The sequence below is a fragment of the Thunnus thynnus genome, chromosome 21 (genome assembly GCF_963924715.1).
Source record: "Thunnus thynnus chromosome 21, fThuThy2.1, whole genome shotgun sequence".
Lineage (NCBI taxonomy): Eukaryota > Metazoa > Chordata > Actinopteri > Scombriformes > Scombridae > Thunnus > Thunnus thynnus.
Window position 1 is genome coordinate 17,629,341 of NC_089537.1, and position 25,939 is coordinate 17,655,279.

Here is a 25,939-nt window from a genome sequence, read left to right on the forward strand (position 1 = left end):
TTTGCTATTTCAGCAGAAACTTGTGCAAGCCATGTGAATTACCATAAGAAAGGACGATAAAAATACCAAATGATATTGTATCAGATGTAAATGAATAAACTATTTGAATAATCAGGGCAAATAATTTGTTATCTGCGATAATAAATGGTGTTTATTGTCCTTTATTCTCCAAGATGCATTTCAGTTTTAAACACACAAGCAGCAGAGATAATGTAATACTGCATGGAAAGAGGGATTTTGTGCTGCACAGTAAGCTATTTAATGAGGTCTTTTTGCAAATTCTATCTCTAAAAACATTGAATCATAAGCTTAATTTAAAGTTTTAGATTTAAGTCAACAGCAGATTCTCCTCATGTGCAGTTTAGATTCTTAGGAGCCATGCAACATTAGATTTATTTTATTCATTTTGACACGTTTCTCACAGTTTTTTTTTCTCACATTCTGTTTTGCAGGCCTTGCCATTGTTCAGAGATCAGGGTCAGCCAGTGATGATCTTTTGCAGTTTGCAGAGATGGACACCTTTGGCAGTGTGAGTACAGTTTCACTTCTAGCCCTCATAGCAGCGTAGCAGAACACAAGGTCAGGCCTTGTACCTCCATCTCTCCCTCTCTGAAGGTGCTGGTGCAGCCTGACCATTGACATTTAGCATTCCTCTGGGTTCTCAATGGGGGATTGAGGGGCGCAGAGGCCAGTGCCTGGTTCTCAAGGGTAAAAACAAAAAGGCTCTTGAAAATCCCAAGGAGTTCCCATGATCCTAGAAAAGACCTTGATCCGACCTGTGTTAGATTTCCATTCCATGGATTAGGGCACACAAAAAGTACATATTTGGCTGATTTATTTTGTCTTTTGCCCTGGATTTCGGACAATGAATTGCAATGTTTTCCTAGACTGACACTGAAATATTTGGCATGGGGATTTGGCAATAATGAGAATTTGTATAAGTTTGGCAGTGTAGTCCAGGAAGATTTTTTCATAATTATTCAGCATTCATGATCTTCACTGACATTTCTAAGTCAGCGCAGAAGCTTGTAGTGACATTTTAAAGTTTTCAAAGTCATTTTTCAAGGTTTTTTCCAGTAACATACATAATCTGTTAGCATCAAAGGAGCACACATGCATAAATAATTGACTAATTCACTTAAAGGGGGCCAGCGTAGATTAATTAAGCTTGAATACTAATTATGTTTTCTGTCTACACCAACTGATGCGGTTGTTGTGTTAATAAGAAACTGTTTGGTGGGTCACAATTACCGTGCACATATAAGGCTGCTCTATAAATTAAGATGGTTTCACATTTTCAGGGTAGAATTGGCTTTGTATGCCTTTGAAACAAAATGCTAACCTTATCTTTCATTATTTGAATACAGATGCTTTGTAGATGTTTTCATTATTCTTATGACATTTTATTGATATGGCCGTCTTTTTTTTATTATACTGATAGATAAAAAGAGACTTTATAAACATGAAAACAAAATCAACTTTTATGTCTTTACTGATTTTGCAAGGACTTCATAGTCTCATCCTTATCATGTCTTTCTATAATTTCATTTCAACCCATTATAACTTAAATCCACACACATATATTAAGATGTGATTTTATTCACTTGCCATTATGTGTATACATTTATTCACATTCAAACTCTGATCAATGACGCTATAAGAAGTCCACAGGCAGAATAGAACAAATGTGACAAAATGAATTTTTAAAGTACAAATTAGAACTCAAGGAAGAGACAAAACATCTCTATATAAAGCTGGTAAAACTTGTCAAATCCAGAAACACTCTTGTCCTTGACTCCTTTGCCTAGCACACAGGGTGCTTGTCTGAAAATGGTAGCTTTAAGTAGCTCTGTGAAGACGAGGTTTTGCTGTCTACGCTCCCCTGGCAAGCAGCGCACACAGGGACAGAGGAAGACAGCTCAAAGCTGGGGCCTTGTTTACAGCTGCGTGGGGAAGAAAACAGGCAGACGTAAATGAGGGTTGACGGTTTCATGAAGCACAATTGGTTGATGGCAGATTCAATGTGACTGGGCTGAACTGGGCGATGATCCGTACAGTATGCAAAATTCACTTTCTAGCTGGTCTGTGCCCACCAGCCCCTAGCAGCAAGCGGTCTTCCCCAAGCCCTTCTAGCTATGCCTTTGAATGCAACAAGAACTGAACAAAGCATTGTTGTGCTCAATTCCTTTTGGCAACAATCACATTTACAAAGAAAGCAAGAAAAAAAAAAGTCAGGGATTTTTTTTGTCACCAGTTATAAATGATTTTTTTCTCATGTTGACTGCGCAGTAAGCATTTTGTCTGCTGCGAAATGAAATGTGGAGAGAAGTGGGAGGGCTTTAGTGGGCATGTGTAGATGCCTCCAGATGACAAGAGAATGAACTTGGGGACATATGTGTTGTTTTACTGTATATGCATGTTGTAATAGACCCAAATTTCTTGGCACATGGTTTTGGTGCAGCACCATAAATTTTTATATATTTATGGGTAATGTGACAGGGCAGTTTTAAGATATTTGAGCCTGCACTCTGTATAGTTTTGAACAGCCATTCCCACCTCTAAAAGTCCACTATAGTTCATAAACGCCTATGATACTTCTTTTTCCTCAGGATTGAATTGTTGTTTATGATTTTAGAAATGCAACATCTGCATGTTCCATCCGGTTATGGCACATTAAACAACAGTCCTTGTATTACAAGGAGCATGCTGTCAATGTCAGTGGGGTCTAGGGAGCGAGATGAGAACCAGGCATTTTTCTTAGCTCTCTAGACAGAGAGGCTCACATGGTGCTGTGTGGATTAGATTTTTAGTGACAATGACCCAAAGCATTAGGCCTGGGGTGTATGTACTGTACTCCTTCTGTGTACTTTCCCGTGTGTGTTTACTTGGCTTTTTTTCCCCCCCCTCACTGTAACTGAACTTAAGGCGAGAATACATTCATAGTGATCAGAGGACTTATTGACATTTGCAGGACATGGAGCTAATTTACTTTGTGCAAAACATGGGCACTGTTTGAAATGGGGCCAAAACAAAACTGTGCCCAGAGGAGAACTGATATGAAAATTACATAAGGAAAAGAATAAAATAACTATACAAAAACTTCAAAAAAAAAAAAAAAAAATCTTATGTAAAATTTCATGATATTATTGCATACATGTACATGTACTGAAGGCTGCTATATATTACACTTTTCAAGAGAGAGATAATATTGAAGAATATTCTGTGCAGTAAGTGAGGTAATAAACAAAAATGTGTTGGTTTAGCCTAAGATAAAACTTAATGGGATTTCTCCTTTGATTTTTGCCAATCTATCCAAAGTGCCTTTAGCCCTGAGGGCAAAAACAATGATTTGAGAGATAAAGGAATATTATCCTCCTCCATTGTTCTAATTTGATGATTAATTACATTGGCAAACAAAATATCAACCCCAACAATCAACTTTCATAGTATATTTTCCCTATCAAGTAGGAACATAATTTACTGTAGACGCACTTTAGTTTAAATATATTCTTCATGTTTGCAAAATTTGCTTTGAGGTTCCAATAATGTTCAAAAATTTAATATCATATAATGAATGCTAATGTCATGTAACCTATTTAAATGGCCGCTTTAGTTTACAACACAATATTGTTTAACTGGGTTGGTGTGATATAAAGCAAATGGTGATTGGGTGCAATTTTTTTATGAGCAGAATTACCTGATTAATTTTCTCATAATTGTTTCGGGGAGTTTCTCCATTTGAATATGCACCCAAACACTATTTGTCTTGCAGTAAGGTGTATAAAGTGTTTGATGAAATGAAAATAGGAAAATAAAAGAAAATACAGGGAGACAATCGCCACCGATCCTACGTATGCCAGTCTCATACTCCACAGTATGTGCAACTCAGAGAAACTGATTGGTACCCAGTCGAAAAGAAAATGGTTTTTAAATAAGTTACAATTAGATAAGCATTAATCTCAGTGGTATAAATGAATGTCTTGCTGTAGGGCTTGTTGAATGTAAAAACAGATTTACAAAAACTCCTCTTACCAGATTGGTCTGGAAGTAGTCCTCCTCGATTTTAATTGCTCTGTCATTTAGAGTCGAAATAAGCCCCCCACCCATTCTGCCCCTTGATTTTTCCTTTGAAATTAAATATTGTATACAAATACATGCTGTTCATGGGCATGAGCACAGTTCATCATTGAAATCTGCATAAAATGATGCTTAAAAAGCTCCATACGCTTTGAGCAACAGAGCTCTTTTATATGCTGCATTCTTATGTAAACATATCCATAACAAAAACAACTACTTATGCCTTTTACCTCAGCATTCTTATTGTTCTGCCTGTCCGCAGAAATGAGAGAAATGTGGGACTGCAGAGTTTGTTCCACACACTCCTGATTTCAAAGGAACTCATACTTGCTTTTATACATTCCTCCTTCTTTTTCTTTCCATTTCATGCCAGTGTAGACCACCTACAATACTAGTTGAAATAGTGTTGACTAAGCATGTATACACACACACACACACACACACACACACACACATATATATATATGTATATATATATATATATATACAATGTGCTTTGTATCACATTTGTGTTTGTCATTGCTTTTCTTATAAATTCTATGAAAATTCTCCAAGCTTTACACAATAGCAGGGACCCGGCATGGTGTTATTTAAATACTATTGTTTCCTCTCCTTTGAGACTTTCTAGGTTGAGTTCATGTATGTAATGAGAAGTGTGCCTGGATTTCCATACTCATTTGCACACCGAGTCTGTGTACTCTCATGCAGCCTGTGTAAAAATGCATAATATAATCCAGGAGAGTGTTGTTGCCCATTCATTTTAGAAACAAGGAGGAAGTATTTTAATGTGACCTTCATTACACATTCATGTCAACTTTTCTTATCTATTTATGATTAAATTCTTTTCCACTCCTGTTGTTCAATTAGTGCTTGACCCCTTTAGCGGCGATGTAAATTAAATGACATTTCAGTGTCGTCCCATATTTAAAATACTGCGTTAGTTGCGGATCATAAATGATGATCTTCATTCTGCAGCTAATTTATTCATTTAACAATTTCCCTCCAGAAGTTACAGCAGAAGGCTCTGCAGCAACCTAAGCAGAAGAAATCCAAGTCGGCTGAATTTCTGATGGGTGAGTCCTGCTTGATGAGTTATTGCTCATAATTTGTGTAAGGATTAATTAACTAATTACAGACAAATGGCTTTGGGCTAAATTTTGCTCTTGCTTGTCAGGGCGCAATTTGTAATTATTTTAATCATTTCTTCTTCTTCTCTTTTTTTTTCTCCTCCTCCTGCAAGATTCTGATTTAATTTTAACCTAATTGTGTTTTAGTGTCATTCGAGGAGGATGCGCTTGAACATTTTGGGGCAGAGAAATCACCAATAGAAATATTTTGTTACAATTAAGTATGCTTTGTTTTATGTTGAGTCGCTTTGACCTAACTCTTGTATTGCCCCTTCATGTCACTGTTTGTATTTTTATTTATGTTTCTACTTATTTTGTCAGGGAGAGAAGAGAGAGCCGCTGTGGTGGGCATAGACAACCCAGCCTTCGATGGAGGAGGAAGAGCTGAGCCTTCCCTTCCTCCGGTTTGGCTGCGGAGAGAAATTCGAGGTGACAGGCCAGATAGCACCCTTGCAGCTCACCAAAAAAAAATGGAGCTGCAAGCCCCTGCCAAAGAAAGAGGTGAAGCTTCATTCTTCATTAGCCTCAAATTTGTTGACAGTAGATGTGTTCCTGATCTAACCTTTCTCTCACTCCCTCTCTCTTTCTCTCTGTCTCTCTCTCTCCATTTGGGGGGCCCTTGGTCCCTGCATTCCAAAGCAAGCGTGTCCTAACAAGCAACCCTCGTATAACTTCTTCCTGCTCTGGAGAATGCTACAGTAGTGGGTGTTCTATCTCTATCTAGAAGTACCCTCGACACAATCAGCCTTGACTCCCACTCTCAGCTACATGCCTTGTGGTGGGCTGGAGTCATAGGAGAGTGCATTTACATACGCTACTATGCTACCAAGCCGATCCGCTGTCTGTGTGGTGTACTCACAACGCCCCCGAAACACGGCTTAAGGCCAATCAGGCATACAAATATGCCCCCTTATAATTCAGTATGTCAGGGAGAACTCTTGAGGAATGGGATTGTAAATTAGGATGCGTTCAAGGTTGTGAGCGTGCCAGTTTTCTCAGGGATGAGTCACATGTTGGATTCTTGATTTAATGTGGTTTATTTTGCTTTTGCTGTGCTTGGCTAGTAATTATTATCAATTATTGCCATGATGTTTAATGCACAAGAGGTAGGATTGTACTTTAGCGTAGTGTGTGAAAAGGGCTACAATATGAACAAAACTGATTATCTTCCAGGTCAAGACAGTCAGACCCTAAACATATGACGTAAGGATAATGGTGTAAAATCTAAACAAGTAATTAATAAAACTATCTCATTGGTTGAAAATAATGGTCACTGTAAACTTGCTTTAGAAAAGCAATCAACTATTGCACAAGTCAGCATCTATGCTTTTTTTTTTGTTTTTCACTCTCATTTTAAATTTATGTTGGTGTTGAAAACACAGATGGTGTCCAGTATACAAGCAATCTTATACAAAGTAGACCAAACTGCAGATATAACTGTCAGTGAAAATCTGCTCTTTAGGGCTGTTGTACTGTTTGTCTGTCTCATCGTCTCTTGATTACATATAAAATTCGATCAGTTGAAGTCAGACAGTATGAGGTCTCCTCAGTTTGGGGAGACATGTAGTGTCCTACTATTAAATGGCAGATAACTGAGAGTAATACTATAATTGGACAAGTGAACTGGGCATTCATGTAACACTTTTCTCTGTGTTTTGGAACTGTAATGTAGACAAATTTCATTGCCTACTCCTTAACAAGGACTGTGGAGAAGTGATGCACTTTTTGATTGGTCAAAAGTCCTCAAGTACATTTCCATCCACTTGTCTATATTGATGTGGAATTTATTCATAAAAAACCTGAAAGGAAAAAGCCAATATATTGCAAAAACTTTTTACACCTTACTAATTTAGCAACTTTGGCAACACACCGATACATGACTTGATGAACCAAGACCCAAAAATAAAGAACACAAATCAAAATTATATTAAAACATATAATTTCATTTTAGAAAGTCACTACAATTTTAAGTAACATTTGGATGTAAGCATAACTATTGTAAGCAATTTTTCACTGCTGCATTATTAAAATAAAACAAACAGATAGAGGAAAAAGGTAATGATGTTCCACCGATTTAAATTTTAAATGATTAAAATTAAATGTCATACTCCAACATCCTTTTTAAAGAGTACTGTTAATAAAACACAACTAACCCTTATCCCAATTCTCAAAAAGCTGTTTTATTGAGACTTTAAGATCCATTGTCTCTTCATTTACTGATGTAGACACTTTTTTGAACATCTATTGGTATGCTGATGAGTTGAGATGAGTTCATTTTAGTTTCTTCTTTTTTTGTTCAATTAACTGGAGATGTTAATTAGGTCACTTGCTGTACACTTAAAGCATCTATAGTAAATTAACTTATCTATATGGTAGTTTATTAATATTTCAATAAATGTAATACCCACACAGTCACTATATTAATATGTTTCTATTAGCAGGGTTGTATAAAGTCCATTTACACCTTCTTATCACATGTATGTCTCAAAGGGCATTATATATATATCACACACTATGTGTTTTATAGCTTTATGAGTTTATAACTTAATTTTCTTTGTGGTAATTTCACTGAATATAGGATTTACATAAGCTATAAGTCACTAGTAGCACAAAATAAGCAGCACTTTTCATTGGGGAGTGTGAATATGCTGAACAGTTCAATGACTCGTGTGCCTTTATTGGAAGATCACAAAGGCAGATTGTTCCATGTTTGTGACATTTCTATTTGGCCTTTCCCAAAGTCTTCCATCTCTTTCATCCTCTGTTAACAGTAACTCTGGCTGGCGAGAACTGCTAGTTGTTGATATTGTGCATGTAAGAACAGATAATTGAAATTTTCATTAGAGAGATGAACTGGAGGACAGCCAGACTATTTAGGTAAATCACAGATATGATTCAAAAGGCGATCCACGAAGCTACTACCATTATGCAAATTTAGTGTTTGAAAAAAGGGTTTCATAACCTCAGAGCTATTTGCAGAGAGACTCTCTGTTAACGATGTAGAGGGATTTAACATGTGAATTTCACAGTCGATTTATGGCGCCGTTGAAGAGTCATACGGCTGCTCCTCGTTTAATAAGTATTTCAGTCTGACTGTTTAACTTAGAGTAAGGACAGAGTGTGAAAACCTCATGCTGATATTTCATATGAGCACGAAAGAATCCCAGTGAGCTTTTTTGGGTAGTGGCCTCGTGGTCCAGTGGTGCACCTATGCAAACACACTTACTCACATTTTTATGCGTCCAAGCGCGATGCTCTCAGACTTCTATAAAGGAGATCCTTGTGTGGAATATATAACATGATTTTATGCACCATGCATTTTTTTGCCCCACCACCTGAGAAATACAAGTAAAGCAATTTAGATTGGAGTGAAATATTCAAGGACTGTAATGAGAATGATTTGGGGTTAAGAAAGCTGCTTGGTAGGGTGTACCCTTAATAGAGAGAGCCCCGGAGCCATTGGATTCCCATAAACTCTGCGGAGCAGACTTGATACCCACAGGTCAGTGATTGCTAATAAGAAGTCAATGAGACATGGGCTCAGGTTATTTTCCTTTGGATCTACTCCTCCAAACTTGCCCGGTCCTCTAGGCCGCTGACCTTGCAGTATTTAGAAGGTATTGTCTTTGAAATTCCAGGTACTTTTGAGCTTGTAGACTTTCTCATTAGTTCCTTTTGAACACGGCAAACATATGGCAGTCGTATTTAAGAGATTGCCTGCCGTGACCTTTTGCGGCATGCTAATTAGGCCCCAGAGCACCGCAGGCCGTGGAGAGGTGCGCTGAGAAACCCAGCAGTCTCTTTGCCAGTTCTCTCTTTCTGCCTCTGCACTCGTGTCTCATCTTGGCTCTGCCTTATCTGGTAGCAGCCGCTGCCCCTGCCCTTCGACAGTGTGGGTTTCAAAATTAACATTTCGCTTCATGTGCTTCTAATAACCACTAACCTGAACCTGTACAACTCCCCTCTTCCCTTCCACGCCATCCCCCCACCGACTCCCAACCTCTCTTTCTATAATTCTCTTGCCTCCCGCACTTTCCACAGGAAATGAACGTGCCCAAAATTACTTTGACCCGACGTCGGCGGAGCAGACAGACCCAAGGCATTGCAGGATGGCTGGGGTCAATGCTGAAGATGAGCTGGAATTAAGTATGCCATTCACTGTCATAATAGTTCTCCTCGGTTCATTAAAGTGAGGTGAGAAAGATCACTGTTAGCAGGCCGCCATTTGTGACGGCAGGACAGTCTATGTAAATACACCAAGTGATGGCATCACTAGATTGGCTACCCGACTCGCTGTCATTGACGAAGGTCACGTAGCGTTGGTCAGTTTTCATTTCACCGTGGCTTTTTCTTTCCCCTGTCAAATGACACATGCAGAGCCATATCAATAGTTTTCAGCCCCCTCCTAATGTAGACCTATTAAAAGCAAGCTCTTGGGAGCCAAGTAATATGCATGTTATAATGAAACATGGCTATTAATGGAGAAGCCATTTCACCTGTATCTTTTGGATATCACTGCCGTGTAATATCAAAGGATTCCCTAAACCAAATCTCATCATATGATGACAGGCCGGCTAACAGGCATGTTAATGCTCCTATTTCATTACCCCTCTGCATACACTTGATTTTCACCCCTCTCCAACCAAGGCTAATATCTATGGTTTGCATGTAAAGATGTGGTTTAGATTGACTTGTCTGATAAGTAGAAAGTAATTTTGTAGCACACAAATGCATGTAATTTTCTAGCACCTTTGAAGGTATACTCATTTTATAATTGTTTTGACTTGTAGCAATATTAAATGCAGATGAAAACAGACTGTATCAAAGAATGGCTGCGTTGCTGGATGAGGACGACACCTTCATAGACATACCTGGTACGTATCCCCACATTACTCATTTGTCCTGGTTATTTGGAAGGAGTAGGTTGCTGGTCCCTAAACTAAATTGCAAAGATACAAATTTTACAACTGTAATTTGAAACAGTTACTTTACATTTACATCACATAACTTTATTTTAGAATCATTAAAATGTGAAAATTTAAAGTAGGTGGGTAAGAATATTGTTAATTCATTTTTGGACAAGAAATGTTTTTGCCACTATTCAGTTGATATGGTCCTGATTTCATTTTCATTTTTGGCATAAATACTACATTAACATTTTTATTGGATTTGAAGCAATATTAAGGTGTTAAACTGCAGGTTAATGTGCTGCTTCGACACATACCATGTAATTTATATGGTGATATATTGATAAATATACTTTTACAACCATTGTGATGACAGTGGTGCCACTGAGTGCTAGTCTTTAAGGTACAATATCTTTAGGATAAGGTCAAGACAGTGTATTTATAAACAACCTTGACAAAAATAAGACGCTACATTTTCCACGAACACTAAAAGAATAAAACATAGAACAAAGAATATGTCTAGAAATGGACCCTCACCAGTAGTGAGTGCTTTCCAAGCACAGCTATTGTTTCACAGTAGGCGTGCCTTTTCTCATTAGCACAGTTTCATTTAAATATGTAGCAAACCAGGCAACATTGAGGTGGTTTAAGCTTAGCATTGTTCTGGGTGAAGACAGTCGCACCAGATCCTGTTGACATGACGCACATCTCCCTTGTAATTCCAGCGCACAAGTGATGGGTTTAGGCCCGCTTCAACACGGTAGAATTTAGCCGGCTCATATTATTTGCCATTGTCTTGGATTTAGCTGTACCACCGAGATTAGCAGCACTATCCATTGTCTTGGAATGTTCATGAAATCCCACAGAAAAAGTAAAGAGGATCTTGGATTAACAGTTCCTCCATGCAATAGGCTGAGAGACAGGGAAGGAAAGAGAGAGAGAGAGAGCTCGTACTTCAGTACTGTTGGAGTCCAACTGCGATGACTGCCAGTTAGCACTTCACCAAGCTACAATAGACTTCAAGACAATCACCTTACGCTGTTGTATGGATGCCTCCCACCGGTGTAGGCCGCAAGTCTTCTTTTGCAGCTGCAGAACCAGATCAGTGTATGTCAGTGCTGATCCTGACATTTTGTGACTGCTTCTCGGGCCTTTGTCTTAGCTTTTACAGCCCGCCACAAAGCACCATACACATTTCACAAGAAAGAGCATGAATAAGACAAAGTATTAATGAAATGGACACTGGCCAGTACTGTAGACATTTTTTTCTGAGCAAATTCCTGGATAAATCCCTTCTTTCTGTCTAAGATCTTTAGTTCTTCCTTTTTATCTCGATAAATTCTATTGCTTTGGCTTGAAGATGAAAGACCACAGAACTGGCATTCTATTCATTCTAGTTTTCTGTAAGGCGCTAGGCATTGATATCAGCTTCTATGTGAAAAGCATTAACTAGTGATAACAGCTTTGGCTGTTACACATATTGGACTGCACACGTTGAATACACAGATGCTGAAAGAATACCTTGTGCTTTCTACCAACGAGGCAGTGCAGAAAAACTGAAAAGACACACATGGATCTATAGTAGATGATGCTTCTGTAAAGAATTGTGGAGGTGTCTGGTAATTGATGAATAAAACCATTAGAACTTTCATGTAAAAAATATCAGTCTGAAGAAAATAAAAACAAATTTTCGTTTAAAGCCACAGTCACTTGAAAAAGTAGTATGTGTTTGTCTTTACCTGAGACAGGCAGTACGTAAAAAGACATCTTCCTTCAATTCCTTGCATAGAAACAGATTAGATATCTACTGCTGCTGTAAAGTTAAAAAAACTCCTGGTATTTATTTCATTATGAGATTCATGTTCATTCATGTATGTTCATATAAGTGTTTGTGTAAGTTACAATTTCAGACTCCACTGTCCACCTGCATTAATGTCTGTATATGCATACATGTCTCTGTAAGTGTGTGTTTGGATGTGCTAAGTATGCGTGTCCATCAGTATGTGTATGCATGTGCTAATGTTTATGTGTGCAGATTCATCTTAGTGTGTGTGTGTGTGTGTGTGTGTGTGTGTGTGTCTGTGCATGCCCACTGATGCGTATTTCTCCAGGTACGCTGCTAGCCTCTAGGGATGAGGAGGTGTTGGAGGTGAAGGCGGGTGATCCGGTGCTTCAGCGGCGACTGCTGCTCCATAGTGGTGGTGATGCCTCAGGCTCCAGGCCCTCCCAGGCCCATTTCATTGCCAAAGCCCAGGCTGGGGCTAGTGCTGGGCTTGGAGGAGAAGCTGGACTGGAAGCAGGGAGGATGGTAATGGGCAGAGAGAGCACTGTAAAAAGTAATGATATCCTTTTATTCATTTTCATATTTGAATTATTGTGTGGAGAGTATAATATAGTATAGTATAGTATAGTATAGTATAGTATAATATACTACAGTATAGTATAGTATAGTATGGTATAGTTATATTGTATGGTATAGTACTATGGTATTTCAATAATTCAAATTCATTCATAATTCATCAATTAATGACGTTTCTTCAGTTTTTGTCCCTGTTAAAGTTTTTATTGAATGTTTTTATTGGAAAAGAAATCTGATAAAAAAAAAGGAGAAGAAATTATATTCATTTTTTTCTTATACATTCTTATATCTTGCAGTGAAAACAGCTGAGGAGGTGATCCCCCACTACGCCCAGCAGCTGAGGGAGTGTGTGCGACCTGACATGATCACGCTTGGCAGCCTTTCACTGCAGCAGGTCAGGGCTACAAAGAGGAATATCTGTGTCATCATCCCATATTCACCAGCACATCAGCCATGTCCATTATAGTGTGTATCAGTGGCTTTGGCTAATGGACAGAGAGTGTGTGCATGTGGGCGTGTACATTCATCTGTTTTTGTCTGTTCACATGCCTGTGTGTGTACATATGTGTGTGTCTTACACACTCAGCTTACTAAGTTTCTTTCTCTTTTTTCATACTTGCTTCTTTGCTCTACTTTTTGTCCCTAACCTTTTTTTCTCCACTGCTACCTTTTTGGAAGTTCCACATTTCATTCTCAGTGTGGATGGTCTGAATCTCCACTGAATGCATTGAAATAAAATAGCTCTTTGTAGAACATGCATTGAAGATATTTCAGAGGTTAGATAACTCATTCATCCTCAGCTCAAAATGAGAGCATGGATTTCAACTGTATAATTTATGCTACATATGATATCCTCACACAATTAATTTATTTGTGGAGACACTTTTGTTCTGTCTTTGAACTTTGCTGTGCATTGTCATGCATATTTGTTTCTGACAGAAACTGAATTTTCTTGGTTCTTTAACCATCTTATTTTCCTTTTCAGGAAAAATAGAGCGTGACTACTTTTTATTTTCCAACTGTGTTTTTGCAGGGAGGAGGGATTTTGCGAACTAGCGTTAAGATCTGAAGCTTCTTACCAAACAAGTGTTTGTATTCCATCAGGCAGAAAAGAAATGAGAGTGAACACGGGATTTCCATTGTGTCAGGAAATCTAGATTGCAAAGAAACCCAAACATTAACACATATGTAAACAGAATGCAGAACTTCTATCCACTGTATTTTTAGTCGTAATCTCACTTGAAAAGAGAGTAGGAGTATCAAATTATATGAATAGAGAGTAAATGTAATTGGGGAAAAATGGTTCAACAATGTCTCACCATCACTTGGAAGACACAGCAACAGTTGACTCATCCCCTCTTACTGGATAATCAGTGGCATCTACTGTGTACTGTATCAGTATTGGGATCAGTGTTATCTTATTCTGTATAATATGTATGCGCTCTCCTACTGTTTCCACACCCACCTCCCATTGAAAGCACATTATCCACCAGAGATTTCACATCTATTTTAAAAATAATAGTGTTTTTCTTCTTTCTCTATTCTGCTGCACAAAGCCTCTACAGGGCGAGACGCTGTCACTTAGCAGTGTCAATGCGTCTGAATGGGGAGTGTGAATGTGCTGACTGAATGTAAAACCGGCAGAAATGCTCATCAAACGCTACATGTCTTTAGGGTCTGGCTTGGTATCGATTGCCTGCAGATTGCATTACAGTTGCTCCTTGTGCTTAATTCTGCCATTATGGTGTACCGCACTGTTTCATAAAGCTGCACTCAAAGAAAGTGTGCATGTGTATTTACACATATTTTTCAGCAAGCTGCTCAGAAGGGACCACTGAAGAGGAGTGAGTGGGCAAAGAGAAAGAAGAGACTAATGGCCTTTTTCACTAGGAATGTTGTGGTAAAGACCCTTGTGCTGCATATATACTGTATGTGTTGCTTTTTTAGTTATAGGTATATCTGCCCTCAAGACATTAGCTTTGAGGCTATATGATGTCTATAGGTCATTTCACAAGCTGAACACATCATATTCTTTTCCATTACATTTGTCCATAATATAAACCCACCAAATTGTTCATGCTTATGTGCTCAGCTTTAAAATATGTTATTGAAGTCTCACATTAATTAATATCTTAAATTACAATTATAAACGAGGTTGTTTAAATTGAATAAACTGTCAATTAGCTGATCATGTTAATGATAGTTAACTATGGTTGTTAACACATCCACTTTAATATTTCAAAGGAGCCCCATTCACAAAGAGACTGTGATGAGGCAGTGAGAGAAGCGCCACAACCCAGGCTGAACACACTGCTTCAGTGGTAAGTCCAGCCCATTTCATATTTCTCTCCGTATGTACAATTGATGTCACATGACTGTAATCATTAATTGTGTGAAAAGCATTTGTATTCCCACTGACATCCGAGAAGGCATGTAATTTATATGTCCTCTGCATGGCTTCTCCTGTCGGCGGGCATTGCATTGTGGGTAGTATGGCTCGAGGCCACAGAAATCTGTCCATGTCATTGGGCTGGAAGGCGCATCAATTCTTGGTCCATCCACTTAAGTCAGAGATCACACATCACATCTCATACCGAGAGCCCAGCGGGCAATCAGCTTAGCATGTTTAAGTTTTTAGTAATTATGGACTACCATGCTGGCTGACATGATAGAATCAAGAAACTACTGTACACATCAGTATCTTCACTTGTGTTTGGTTGTTTTATGGGTGGGTGGTAGTCGGACACCAGCCCTGTCAGATGAATGTGGTTCGGAGTTTAGCGAGATGACCTCCTCTCGACAGCCTTGAACCCTGTAAATTCCTTCTGATATCAATGGTGGGTGGCTATTAGACATGGGAGACTTTCTATGCATCACCTAGGGCTACATCTGCCTGAAATTGAATGAGAAATGATTTCACTTTTTCTCTCTCTATGCCTATGAAAGAAAAAAAAAATAAAGAGGAGAGACGCGGAGCTGAGTTGTGGTTTTTGTAACAAATGTGTAATTCATTTGTTTCCACTGTTTCTGATTTAATGGAGGTCGAGTAATTGCATTAGGAAGCACATTGTGCCTTGTTGTGAACTGATGAAAGCACATGTAATACTTTTGATAGGCGAACAGAGAGGAGGGAGAGAAAGGAAAGAAAGACCCAGTGCCTGCCTTTGATGCTGAGCATTTATTTGCTGAATTATCCTTCCTTTTACAAGCATCTTATCCCCAGTCACAGGCAGGCCAGGGCCCCTGTGATATTGCTTTATTTTGAGGAATTAAGAGAGGTGGCGAGGAGACAGAGCGAAGCAACCGCTTATTACATTACCACTGATAAGATTGAAAGGCTGAGAAAGGGAGAGAGAGAGAGGGAGAGGGAAAGAAATAGAAAGAGAGAGAGGGACCCAGTGGAAAGTGTTTTGTTGTGGTGTTATTAGATTGAGCTGCTGTTGGCTACAGAGTGGAACAACAGAGAATCCAAAATGCAGGTGGCTGTTAACAGGGTTAGCTTCTTGTGTTTGTGTTTCCTATACACGTGTGTGTGTGTGTGTGTGTGTGTGTTTGTGCACGTAGTAGCAGAACCCTTGAAAGCCTGTCACTCAGAGCGCTGGGTGAAGGCCAAGAGGAAGCTACAGCCGAATACGGCCAGATGACAGAGCTCCCAGAATCCTCCTCTTCGGCATCATGGCCCCTGCGGCAGGTAAGATCTGTTTTCCACTGTGACTGTGGACTGGGGAAAAAGAAAACACACAAACAGGAAGTGACATACCCCTTAATCTCTAAGAGGGTTGTGTCTCAGGAGAAGATATCGATCCTGAAGTGTTTACCAATCGCCAAAAAATAAATAAATAAAAGGCAGGATTGGTTGTTCAAAAACAGTCAAATGATGTAATTATGTGAAATCCTATGATGAATGGGACCTTTTAAAGAATGGGGAAATTATGTCCCTTTTTTCTAGTTTTTCAAATTCCTTCACTCCTTTCATTACACCAGTGGGTAGTGAATGTGCACATGCCTACACACATACATTCACGCACAGGAACCATACAACGCTGAGCAAAAGGCTTCCCTATACAGTATGCTAACTATCCAGCCACATTGTTTTTATACAGTATATAAAGAATGTTTTCCTGCTTTGTGTGGATGGAGTCTGTGGTTTTAGGAATCTAAGTAGGAGGGAAAAGGAGTCTTTGGAGATGAAAAAGGGGAACAGAGGGAGAGCAGAGAAAAGAGAACCAAGTGGGAAAGGGAGACGGAAGCTGCAGCTTTAGCGGTAGCATCACCAGCTGTGGGAGGAGTGTGCTGTTGTGTTGCATCTGGGGATGAGGCTGCCATGCCACCGTGCTGGCTTAAAGATGTAATGAATCTTCAGTCGGGGGCTTTCCTTCCAGGGTGACAACTGGCTTTGAGGAAGGTTGTAAATGCAGGGGAGATTGTGGTATAATTCCTCAGACTGGCGTTTGTGCCCCCCAGTCACCATTCGATTATCTCCCAAATTGCTGTGTTTCACTGAGATAAAGATTTTTTATGGCTTGCTGACTTGAAACAACCGGCACAGGCAGAATAGGGGGCAAAAGAGGGAGAGGGAAAGAGAGAAAGAGAGAGAGAGAAAGCAATGGCCAAACCTGCCACGCATAGTAATTTCCTTTGGTAAATGACAAAATCTTTGTTTATATGACATTTCCCTAAAATTACTGCAGCGAGATGAATCTGAAATATAAAATGTCACATTTGGCATGCAAAACTATGAAAATATATTTCTGTGCAAAATTCATGGAGGCATTTAATTTAGAATGTGTTTAATAACTAAGGCAGCCTGCATCAGTAATCCTGCCCGGAGGTCCCAAAAAGATTGTCATATTTATTCTCTCCTTTCTTCACCCCCCTCCTTCATTCCGAAGCCAAAAATTTTTAAGGGTAAATGTTCATTGTTAATTAAGATTTACTAATTAAAATGAAAATAATTAACGAGAAAGCTTAATCTCTGAATATTAGCCCATACTTAGAAAGAAAGGAAGTTTTTGTATGTGGCATTTCCTGTCTCTATTAAGAGTGCATTTTGTGTGATCAGTCAATGTGTGGAAAGCCCTGAAAAGATATTTCAGCGAAAGGACGGCCGCTTGCCAGCAAAACCACGGAGGATCCCTCGCTAGAGCCTTTGATCTCATCTGTAGGAGTGCTGTAATGTTATGGCACTTTAGGCACAACTCAGGCTTGGGGCAAACAAACCACCTCTGATATGGAAAATTGGCTCACTTCACCTTTTACCTTCGCCTTGCTGTCTTGACTGTCTCTTACGATGCCTGTGCAAGCATGTGGGCCAGATAATAACAATACCTCTTAAACACATACGTAGTGCAAATTGTAACATTGTGATGTTATTATTTTTTATTTCTTTGCCTCTTTCTTCTCTTTTCTCCTCATCCTCCTCTTCCTTTCCAGTCTTCATGCATGCATCTCTTTCTAGTGTGGGGGTTTGGAGGCCTCCATCACCTCCTCCCGAATGTGAGATGTGTGGGCTAAACCGCTTTGCCACCAATTATACTAATTTCACTTCTGCCTAAATTGTTTTTGTTGTTTTGGTATGCAAAGATGCTCACAGTGAGGAGATTGAGGGGCATTACTGCAGGGCTCAGCACACACCTTCCCCCCTCACAGACTGGCAGAGCAATGGGCACCGCCAGCTGCTGCTAGGTGAATGTGTGTGTGTGTGTGTGGTGTGTGTGGCTGTAAAAAGGAAAGGAACAGTCTCAGGTTGGTTTGTGACAACACCGTGTTACTGTACACTGTAAAACAAACAGTGGAGACAATGCATGAGTGTGTGTGTGTGAGCACATATAGACTCAGAGTGTTACTGTGTCATCGATTGGAATTGAGGGCTTTAATTGCCAGACACTCAAAATTTGCCCTAGGGGGTGAACACAGCGCAAATACGAGAACATAAAATAAATGGACATTAAGAGATGCAACTTAGATAATCATAGGATAATAAATGCCTGCAATTTTACACAGTGTACAGAGGATTGGAAAGGATGGGATAGGACGGGAAGGCTTCACAAAAATATCAGGAATCATCTTCTGGTGACCATAAATATGCATATCAGATTTCATGGCAATACTTTGGTCACCGCTGTCTCTTTTGTCTGCACCAAAGTGTGGGACAGACAGATTGTCGAACTAGCCAAACAATGGGCTGACAAACATCGCTATTTAAAAACATATGAATGGTGACAGAGAAGTCTCTCTGTTTAAGCCAAATTGACTTTTCATTCAGAGCTGTTCAACAGATGCCACAGGGGACAAAAGACTGAATATGTATTTATATTGTTCTCTGATTATGTTTCATTAAAAAAACTAAACTGTCTAGCCAGCTTACCCTATTACTCATCTTAAGCCTTAAAAAAAGGCACATGTCACCAAAACAAACAAACAACAAGTGGGACGATGTAGCCTGAAGGTTAGTGGGATGAGCTCTTTATACCAGGGGGTTGGTGTTCTGAAACCTTCATCTGAATTGGCAATCTGGCCAGGGGAAATAAATATCACTCGATAACGAAACTGCTGATGTGCCCTCGAGCAAGGCACTTAACCCCTAAATGGTTGAGTGGAGATCAGTAGATGGAAGCCTGCAGCTGCACTGGGCATCTCTTAAACAAATGACTGTGTACTTGGGCAAAAACACCTCTCTTGTTCAGCAGACATACCTGAAGTTAGTAAAGAAGACTTCCCAAAAGGTAGAATTGTATCATCAGATACGCATTTTCTGGGCAGTTTGATTATTCAGAGGTTGTCAAAGTTTGTTTCTACCTTGCTATGTCATATATTCAACTTTTCCATCCATCATACAGCAAGGTCATAATGTTTCTCATTCGCTACAATACTAAATTACATGCAACCTGTGTCATGGTCCTCCTTACATTTACAAACGGTGCAATATATTCTCTGTGACTGGAGGTCTGTTCTTGGAATCCAAAGTAAAGACAACACAAGACTTTGCCATGCTAGAAGAAATAAACACAGACAAAGATGTTTTTGTTAGTTCTCTAAACCTGCAAAGACAAGAAGAAGGGATGGATAGATTGCTTATTAGAGCAACAGATTAGTGTAAGTAGGTGATGTGAAAATGGAGAAAGTGAGTAACGAAATAAGTAAACTTTATTTACATATCACTTTTCCAAACAATATTTACAGTGTGCTTTATTGAAAGTGATGGTAACCATTGACAACCATGGTCAATATGGGAGCCTCGCTTTGCAAACAAATAATTTTAGAGGCAGGAGAACTATTTATTACTTTGGCAGGTGTGTTAGTGATGAACTGAAACATAACAGAAATAACAGCATTAACTAGATACAGTAGATAAGCAATTAAAAAGTCGCTACACTTTCCTGGAAACAAACACTAAAATTTAGTGTAAAAGGAGTTATTGGTGAAAAGCTGTTTTTAAGTTTATGCCACTCCCTCCTGATACTACTGTTGGCTGTAGGCAAATTAAAATGAAGTGACGCCTCCATGTGAGGCTGTCTCTTCCCTTTCCTTCAGATGTGCTGTAAGACAATAGAACATCTGTATTTCTCTGAGGTTTTGTATGTACAGGAAATCAGGGTTTTACCTTTGCACGTAAAAAGTATTACATATGCAAGATTTAAAAAAAAATGGCAACACTGTACAGTAGGTTTAGGGAAAGTGCAGAATATACAGTTTGCAGTTCTAGCCCTCAGTAATGGTAAACACGGAGACAAGGATTGCATCAAAGGGTGTAGGATTATTTATTAATTATCTGTATTGTGTTAATGTCATTCATAAGTTCCATTTAGTGAGATGACAAGTGTGGCATCCCATTAGCTTAACTGTCCATAATCATAGAAATACCAGAGCTACTATAAAATACTGCTATCACATCAAATACTCTGTACTGTGTGTATTGCAGATGAACCAGAGCACAACTCCCCAGCCTGTGGAGGTGTGTATGTGTTGCCTACGGGCCACCAGAGACAAGCTTCCCAGGGGTCTCTACACGGTCAGTGTGGCCCTTCACAGTCGCCTAGGGGGTCCAGCCCTGGCCTGGTGGAGTAAGAAAGAGCAGCAACAATGGACGGTGACCACTGACCCAGTCGAGCATCGGGGACGCTTCTACGACACTGACCTGCACATCAACCAGCACCTGTACATGGTGAGGATGTTTATGATGGGAAAGCAGATCATCTTACATTCTAAATCATGAAAGGTGATGATAAGTATTCAGAAACAAATAGAAGTTATTTATAATTTTGATTAGGAACACCTCAGTATCTTAGAGTATTTTCAAAAATACAATCCACAAGACCTCAAAAATGCCTTGCTTTTTAACTAAATGCAGATGGGTTACTTGAAAGCTAAATATAAATGAATGAGTCATAACTTAAGTATGTTTTTAGCTTTGTTTAAATATTGGAGTTTGGTAAAAACATAGATAATTCTGAAAAACAAATATTTGGAATCCATGAACTCCAAATGTTTGGTTTGCAGTCAGCGTTGACATTCACAATTAAGGCAGCAGAATTGAAAGGGAACAGAGAGATCTGCATTTGAAGGTACCAGTGATATGTGCCTCTATTGACACTAATATGTTTTTATTCAACAAAGGAAGAACAGAATTAAGTTGGGATTTTGTTCATTCAATAAGACCACTTTATGTAAATTGTGCTTGGGGAAGCTGCTTTGAATACTCCTTTTTTTTTCAAATATGTGTATGATGACAAAAAGTGGAATAAATATAAAACATACTGTATCTCTCATCTGAGAACAATTCTGACACTGGTAGACTTTGAATTCAAACACACTCACTTTCACTGACGCCTTTGATGTGAAATGCAATGGAAAATTTCAGTAAGATGTGATCCTAAAAACAAACAGTCCTCTCAGATCAAAGCAAACAATAAAACATGCCGTGCTAATATGACAGAACCTACCACTGCATGTTTAGTTTTCATTTTTGTCACAGTATTTCCAAATTCCTTATCCCTTTTCTTTTCCCCTTGGTTTCTTCAGTTGCAGGGAAGACAGAGCAGTTTCTAGATTGAAAGGGTTATGAGAAGTTATATTACTGTAAAAGACAGAATATGAAAATATGCCACACGCAGCCTCTAGGTTTTTCTCTGGGGATCTCTATATGAATAAAACAACAACTTTTCAAACATGACATTTAATCCATGCATGTAAATCAAACCCAAGATCAATTATTCATTTATATAAGGAAGTAATGTTTTATTGGAATGAAAATGAAGTACAAATGCAGTGAAAAATTTAGTGTCTTTTCTACTTGTCTTTGAGCATCTATAACATAGTTCAGCTGGATCAGGGGGCTAAAAGAAGAAATAGAAAAGTTATGCAGAATTGACTAAAGTGTAATATTTTTTGAAGAGTATAAAAAAAAAAATCTCAACCCCCATTTCCAGTGCAGGATGAAAGACTAAGCATGTTTTCATATTTGGTCCTTTTGGTGAAACAACACAGCAGATTACATTAGATGAAATCCATGCAGATTTCACAACCACTTTCCTAAACCTCTTGATATGAAGGAAAACATCCTCTATAGAAGCTGCACTAATCTTAAAACCCACGTGCTCGTTTTGGATGGTCGATATTGACCAGTGGATTAAAAATCTTTGTTTATGTTTACTCATTGATGATGTGTGCACAGTACAAAAAGAAATCACAAGAGAAACCTTAAAACAGAAGCCACTAAATCCAGTGTCCCTCCTGATCCCATAGAGTTTTGTGCAGGCTCAGAAAGGGCTTCTTCAGTGTTCTGATGGCAACTCTAAAGGCCTTAGCTGGAGCATTTAGCACATGTGGACACTGTCAATGTGCTGGTGGGCGTATTCACTGAGCTCGAGCATCCTGATAATATTGTCTCCGGCTCCCACCAAACATAAAGGACGGGGTAAAAGCTGGCATAAATTGAATGCAGACCTGGGATCTGATTCAGAGGTAAAAAAAAAAGGTTTAAGTACGGCATGGTAAATGCCTCATGTCACTCTTCCTCCCTCCTTTCCTCCCCAAACCTTCTGCTGTGCTTTATTGACAAACCTGTTGTTGTTGTCCTCATTGACAGTGGTGGAACCGCTGATCAGATTTGTCTGAGACTATCAGGATTGGCTTGGATGTTTTCTCTCTCTCCTCTTGCCCACACGATAGCGTGCGATTTCAGGAGTGCTTGCAGTGCCTTCTAAGAGGAAATGAGGAATTAGTGATGGTAGGAGGAAGCCAGGAGCTTATTTTACTTTCCTCCCTCTCTCTCTCTCTCTCTCTCCCTCGTTTTTTTTCGTTTTTTTTTTTCATTCACCCTTTGCTTTGTGTGTCTGGGTTTGGATTTAGACAGAAACAGTGCAGTTCAGTCAGAGATGTCTTGGATATGCTGGCAAGTGGGAGCCCTTGAGAAGAGTCAGGCCCACGGTCTTTGTTCAATTTTTACACCAAATGAGAGGATGCATGAGATCGTACATTTTAATATTAAAAAGGGAAGAAGGAAAGAGAGAAAATAATGAAAGCATCTAGAAAGTATATTTTGGGATCTCTTGATTTTACTCGATAATATTTTGTCCTACAGTATGTTTTGGTCATTGAAGAAGCATTGAGCCACCATGCACAATGATAGTCTGGAATATGTTTTTTTTCTTTCTTTTTTGTATTTTTTTCAATGAAACATTATATCTGTAATGATTGAAGAAGACATATAAAGCGGGAAAAATCTGAAGCACATGATGTAGTCTCAGAAACCACACGGGAACACAGCGCTTCCTGCATACACATATATGCAAATAAGCGCACATGTCTACGTGCAGGCACTGCACACATGTGCACTCACACATGCACACACAAATTACTATTTATGCAGGTCATATTTCTTACAGTAAATGAATAATATGAAATATCCTCAATATCCATAATCCGTGATATTATGCCATAAATTTGTGTCCTGAGTCAGACACTACTACCCATCATTTCACAGGTGCATACCAAAAGTAGATTAGGCGGGGGGTAGGAGGGATACACATGATTTATGTGTTAAAACAAGTCCTCTGCGTTTTCCATTACAACTAATAAAGGGATAAAATATTTCCACCCAGTGATGGATGAAGTGGCACACACCTCAGTTCATTTTTTTAAGCAAACCCACCGTTCTCTGTGTAAATAAGAATACATGTGTTTAGCATCGACTGCTAACCACTAACACTTTTTGCTTTATGCAAGATCATCAGTTTGATTGATGGCTGCCTCTCTGCATCGTAAATTCAGTAACTGTCAGCTCATAGACTACAACGGTAATCTCAACTCCTCCTCCTCCCTGTGTTTGATGCTGACTTTATTACTACAACATCAACTTTGAGGCAGTTTGCTGAGTTGGACAGGTAAGAATGGCAGTTACGAAGACTCTAAAAAGAACACAGAAATAATTTTAAGGAGGATTCAAGTCTAGGATGTAGATAAAGTGTCTCCCTGAGGGCTCGTTTCCTGTTTGTTACTTTCCGTTTGTCTGTTTGTCATTGGCTTCTTGGTTACTCAAGTAGTCCTGTATATTTGGCTTTAATGTGTCTGCATATGTGTGCATACGTTAGTATATGTGCCTGCAGGCATGTGTGTTCACCTGAGTAGAATTGCGAGTGACTTTGCGCCTTGCTTTGTGTCTGTAGATCTTGCCTGCAGCCCGTGAGGTCGTCCCCTCCATGGTCCTGGTATTCCAATTGATTGCGCTACCAGGAGAGAGCAGCCACATTAGCTCTGTGCTAGCTTGGGGGGCATTTCCTGTTTGTGGCCCGAACCTCGGTCTTGTCCAGGGCAGGTAGGTCAATGGCAGATCAGAGTTAGCTCTTGCACCTGAAGGAGTTTGTATTTTGAGCAATATATACAAGTATTTCAGTTCACTTAACCACGGTCATTCCTAGTAAAATCATTACATGAAGTGACATGAAATTTTAAGCAATTATCCGCTCAAATGCCTTAAGTTTGGAGAAAAGTAAGACTGTTCATGAACACTTTTCCCATCATGCATCTGGTTGTATGGTGACTATTACTGCTTATTTGTCATCGGCCAGGTACAAAACCCCACTGCTCAGGGGAGAACCCAACACACAACTGGACCAGTTTAAAAAAATTGAGGCCTTCATCTCCTCTGATCTAGACCACTGGCTGTGCAACTTGTACTTTCAGGTGTGTGTTTGTGTGTCTGATTAGGAAACATGTGTATGTACGTTTTTTTTTGAAGATTCATATCTGTTTTTTTTCTGCATTCTATATTTGTAATCGTGTGCAGTCTAAGTTACAGCTTTTGACTAGGTCTGAATATTAAACCATATGTGTGCGTGTGTGTGTGTGTGTGTGTGTGTGTGTGTGTGTGTGTGTGCATCTTTTTTCACTCTGAACCTCACCTATCATTTGGGAGGCAGGACTGTAGCTCTGGGTAGATGGGGGTTTGGATTTTTGGATTTTTCATGATAAAAAGCTTTTACGGAGAAATTGGAAATTGGCCCCAGAGAGCAAACAAGAACCACATCTTTACCCAAAAATTCCTGATGCATTTGAGCTGATGCATTGATTAGATTAGTAAACATCTTAATTGAATTAAAAGCCAGAACAAAGCCTTCTTTCTTGGGTTTGTCTCTTTATTTGTCCCTTTGACTGTGACATGTTGTTTGTATTACTGCATTATCATTACTGTTGTCTACAGTTGCTTTGATTCCTGAAGGGATGTAAATTGCCATATTTGTGCAAATCTTTGCGGATGAACTGCACAATAGGATGTGCAATATTCATACTAATTAAAATCATAGCCTTTATTGAATTATTTAATGCCAGCATGGCACACTGTGACAAATACTAATAGTTGGCCATTTTTGTAGTTTGATCACAAACACCTGTAATATAATTGCACACACATGCTGTTTTCCCAAAAACAATGGCTAAATGGTGATGCAATGGAATAATATGAGCATAACTGCTGATGGCATTAACATGAAGAGGTTATATTAATGTTCACTGAACCCATGTGTAGACCTCTAATACACAGAGACAGACTGCCTCCCATTTGTTTGTTGTGTTTCAGGTAAAGCGTCTCCCACATGGAACGTCTGGGGTGCCAGAGCGCTCCGTCACCCTGTTGATACCCCTTTCGAACCCCCCTGTCATGCCCCAACCTGAGGTCCATCACGATCAACTGCCACCCCGGCCCCAGCACCCATCACAGTCCCAGCTCTGTCCACAGCCCATTCATCCCCAGTCCCAGTTGTACCAACAACACGAGCCTCACGCAGGCCCCAGCAGTAGAGCAGGAGAGCCCGCTGTGGTACATTCTCATCGGGGGTCTCCTTTCCACCTGTCAGCTGATTTGGCTTGCTCTTCCTCATCTCTGCCAGGTAGGGGTCCGATGTTAAAACCCCCGACTATGCCACAGTGGGGAGAAAATGTCACCCTAATGTCAACCTGCATTGGGATTGGAA

General features: G+C 39.4%; 1 protein-coding gene across 1 annotated transcript in view; it reads left to right on the plus strand.

Moving 5' to 3' along the window:
- ofcc1 (orofacial cleft 1 candidate 1) overlaps positions 1 to 25,939 on the plus strand; it is an 82,221-nt gene that overhangs the window by 796 nt on the left and 55,486 nt on the right. The window contains exons 2-7 of the mRNA XM_067578884.1: positions 453 to 529; positions 5,072 to 5,154; positions 5,530 to 5,705; positions 9,995 to 10,078; positions 12,223 to 12,273; positions 25,814 to 25,855. Coding sequence (XP_067434985.1) covers positions 453 to 529; positions 5,072 to 5,154; positions 5,530 to 5,705; positions 9,995 to 10,078; positions 12,223 to 12,273; positions 25,814 to 25,855 — 513 coding nt within the window. The remainder of the gene's footprint in view (positions 1 to 452; positions 530 to 5,071; positions 5,155 to 5,529; positions 5,706 to 9,994; positions 10,079 to 12,222; positions 12,274 to 25,813; positions 25,856 to 25,939) is intronic.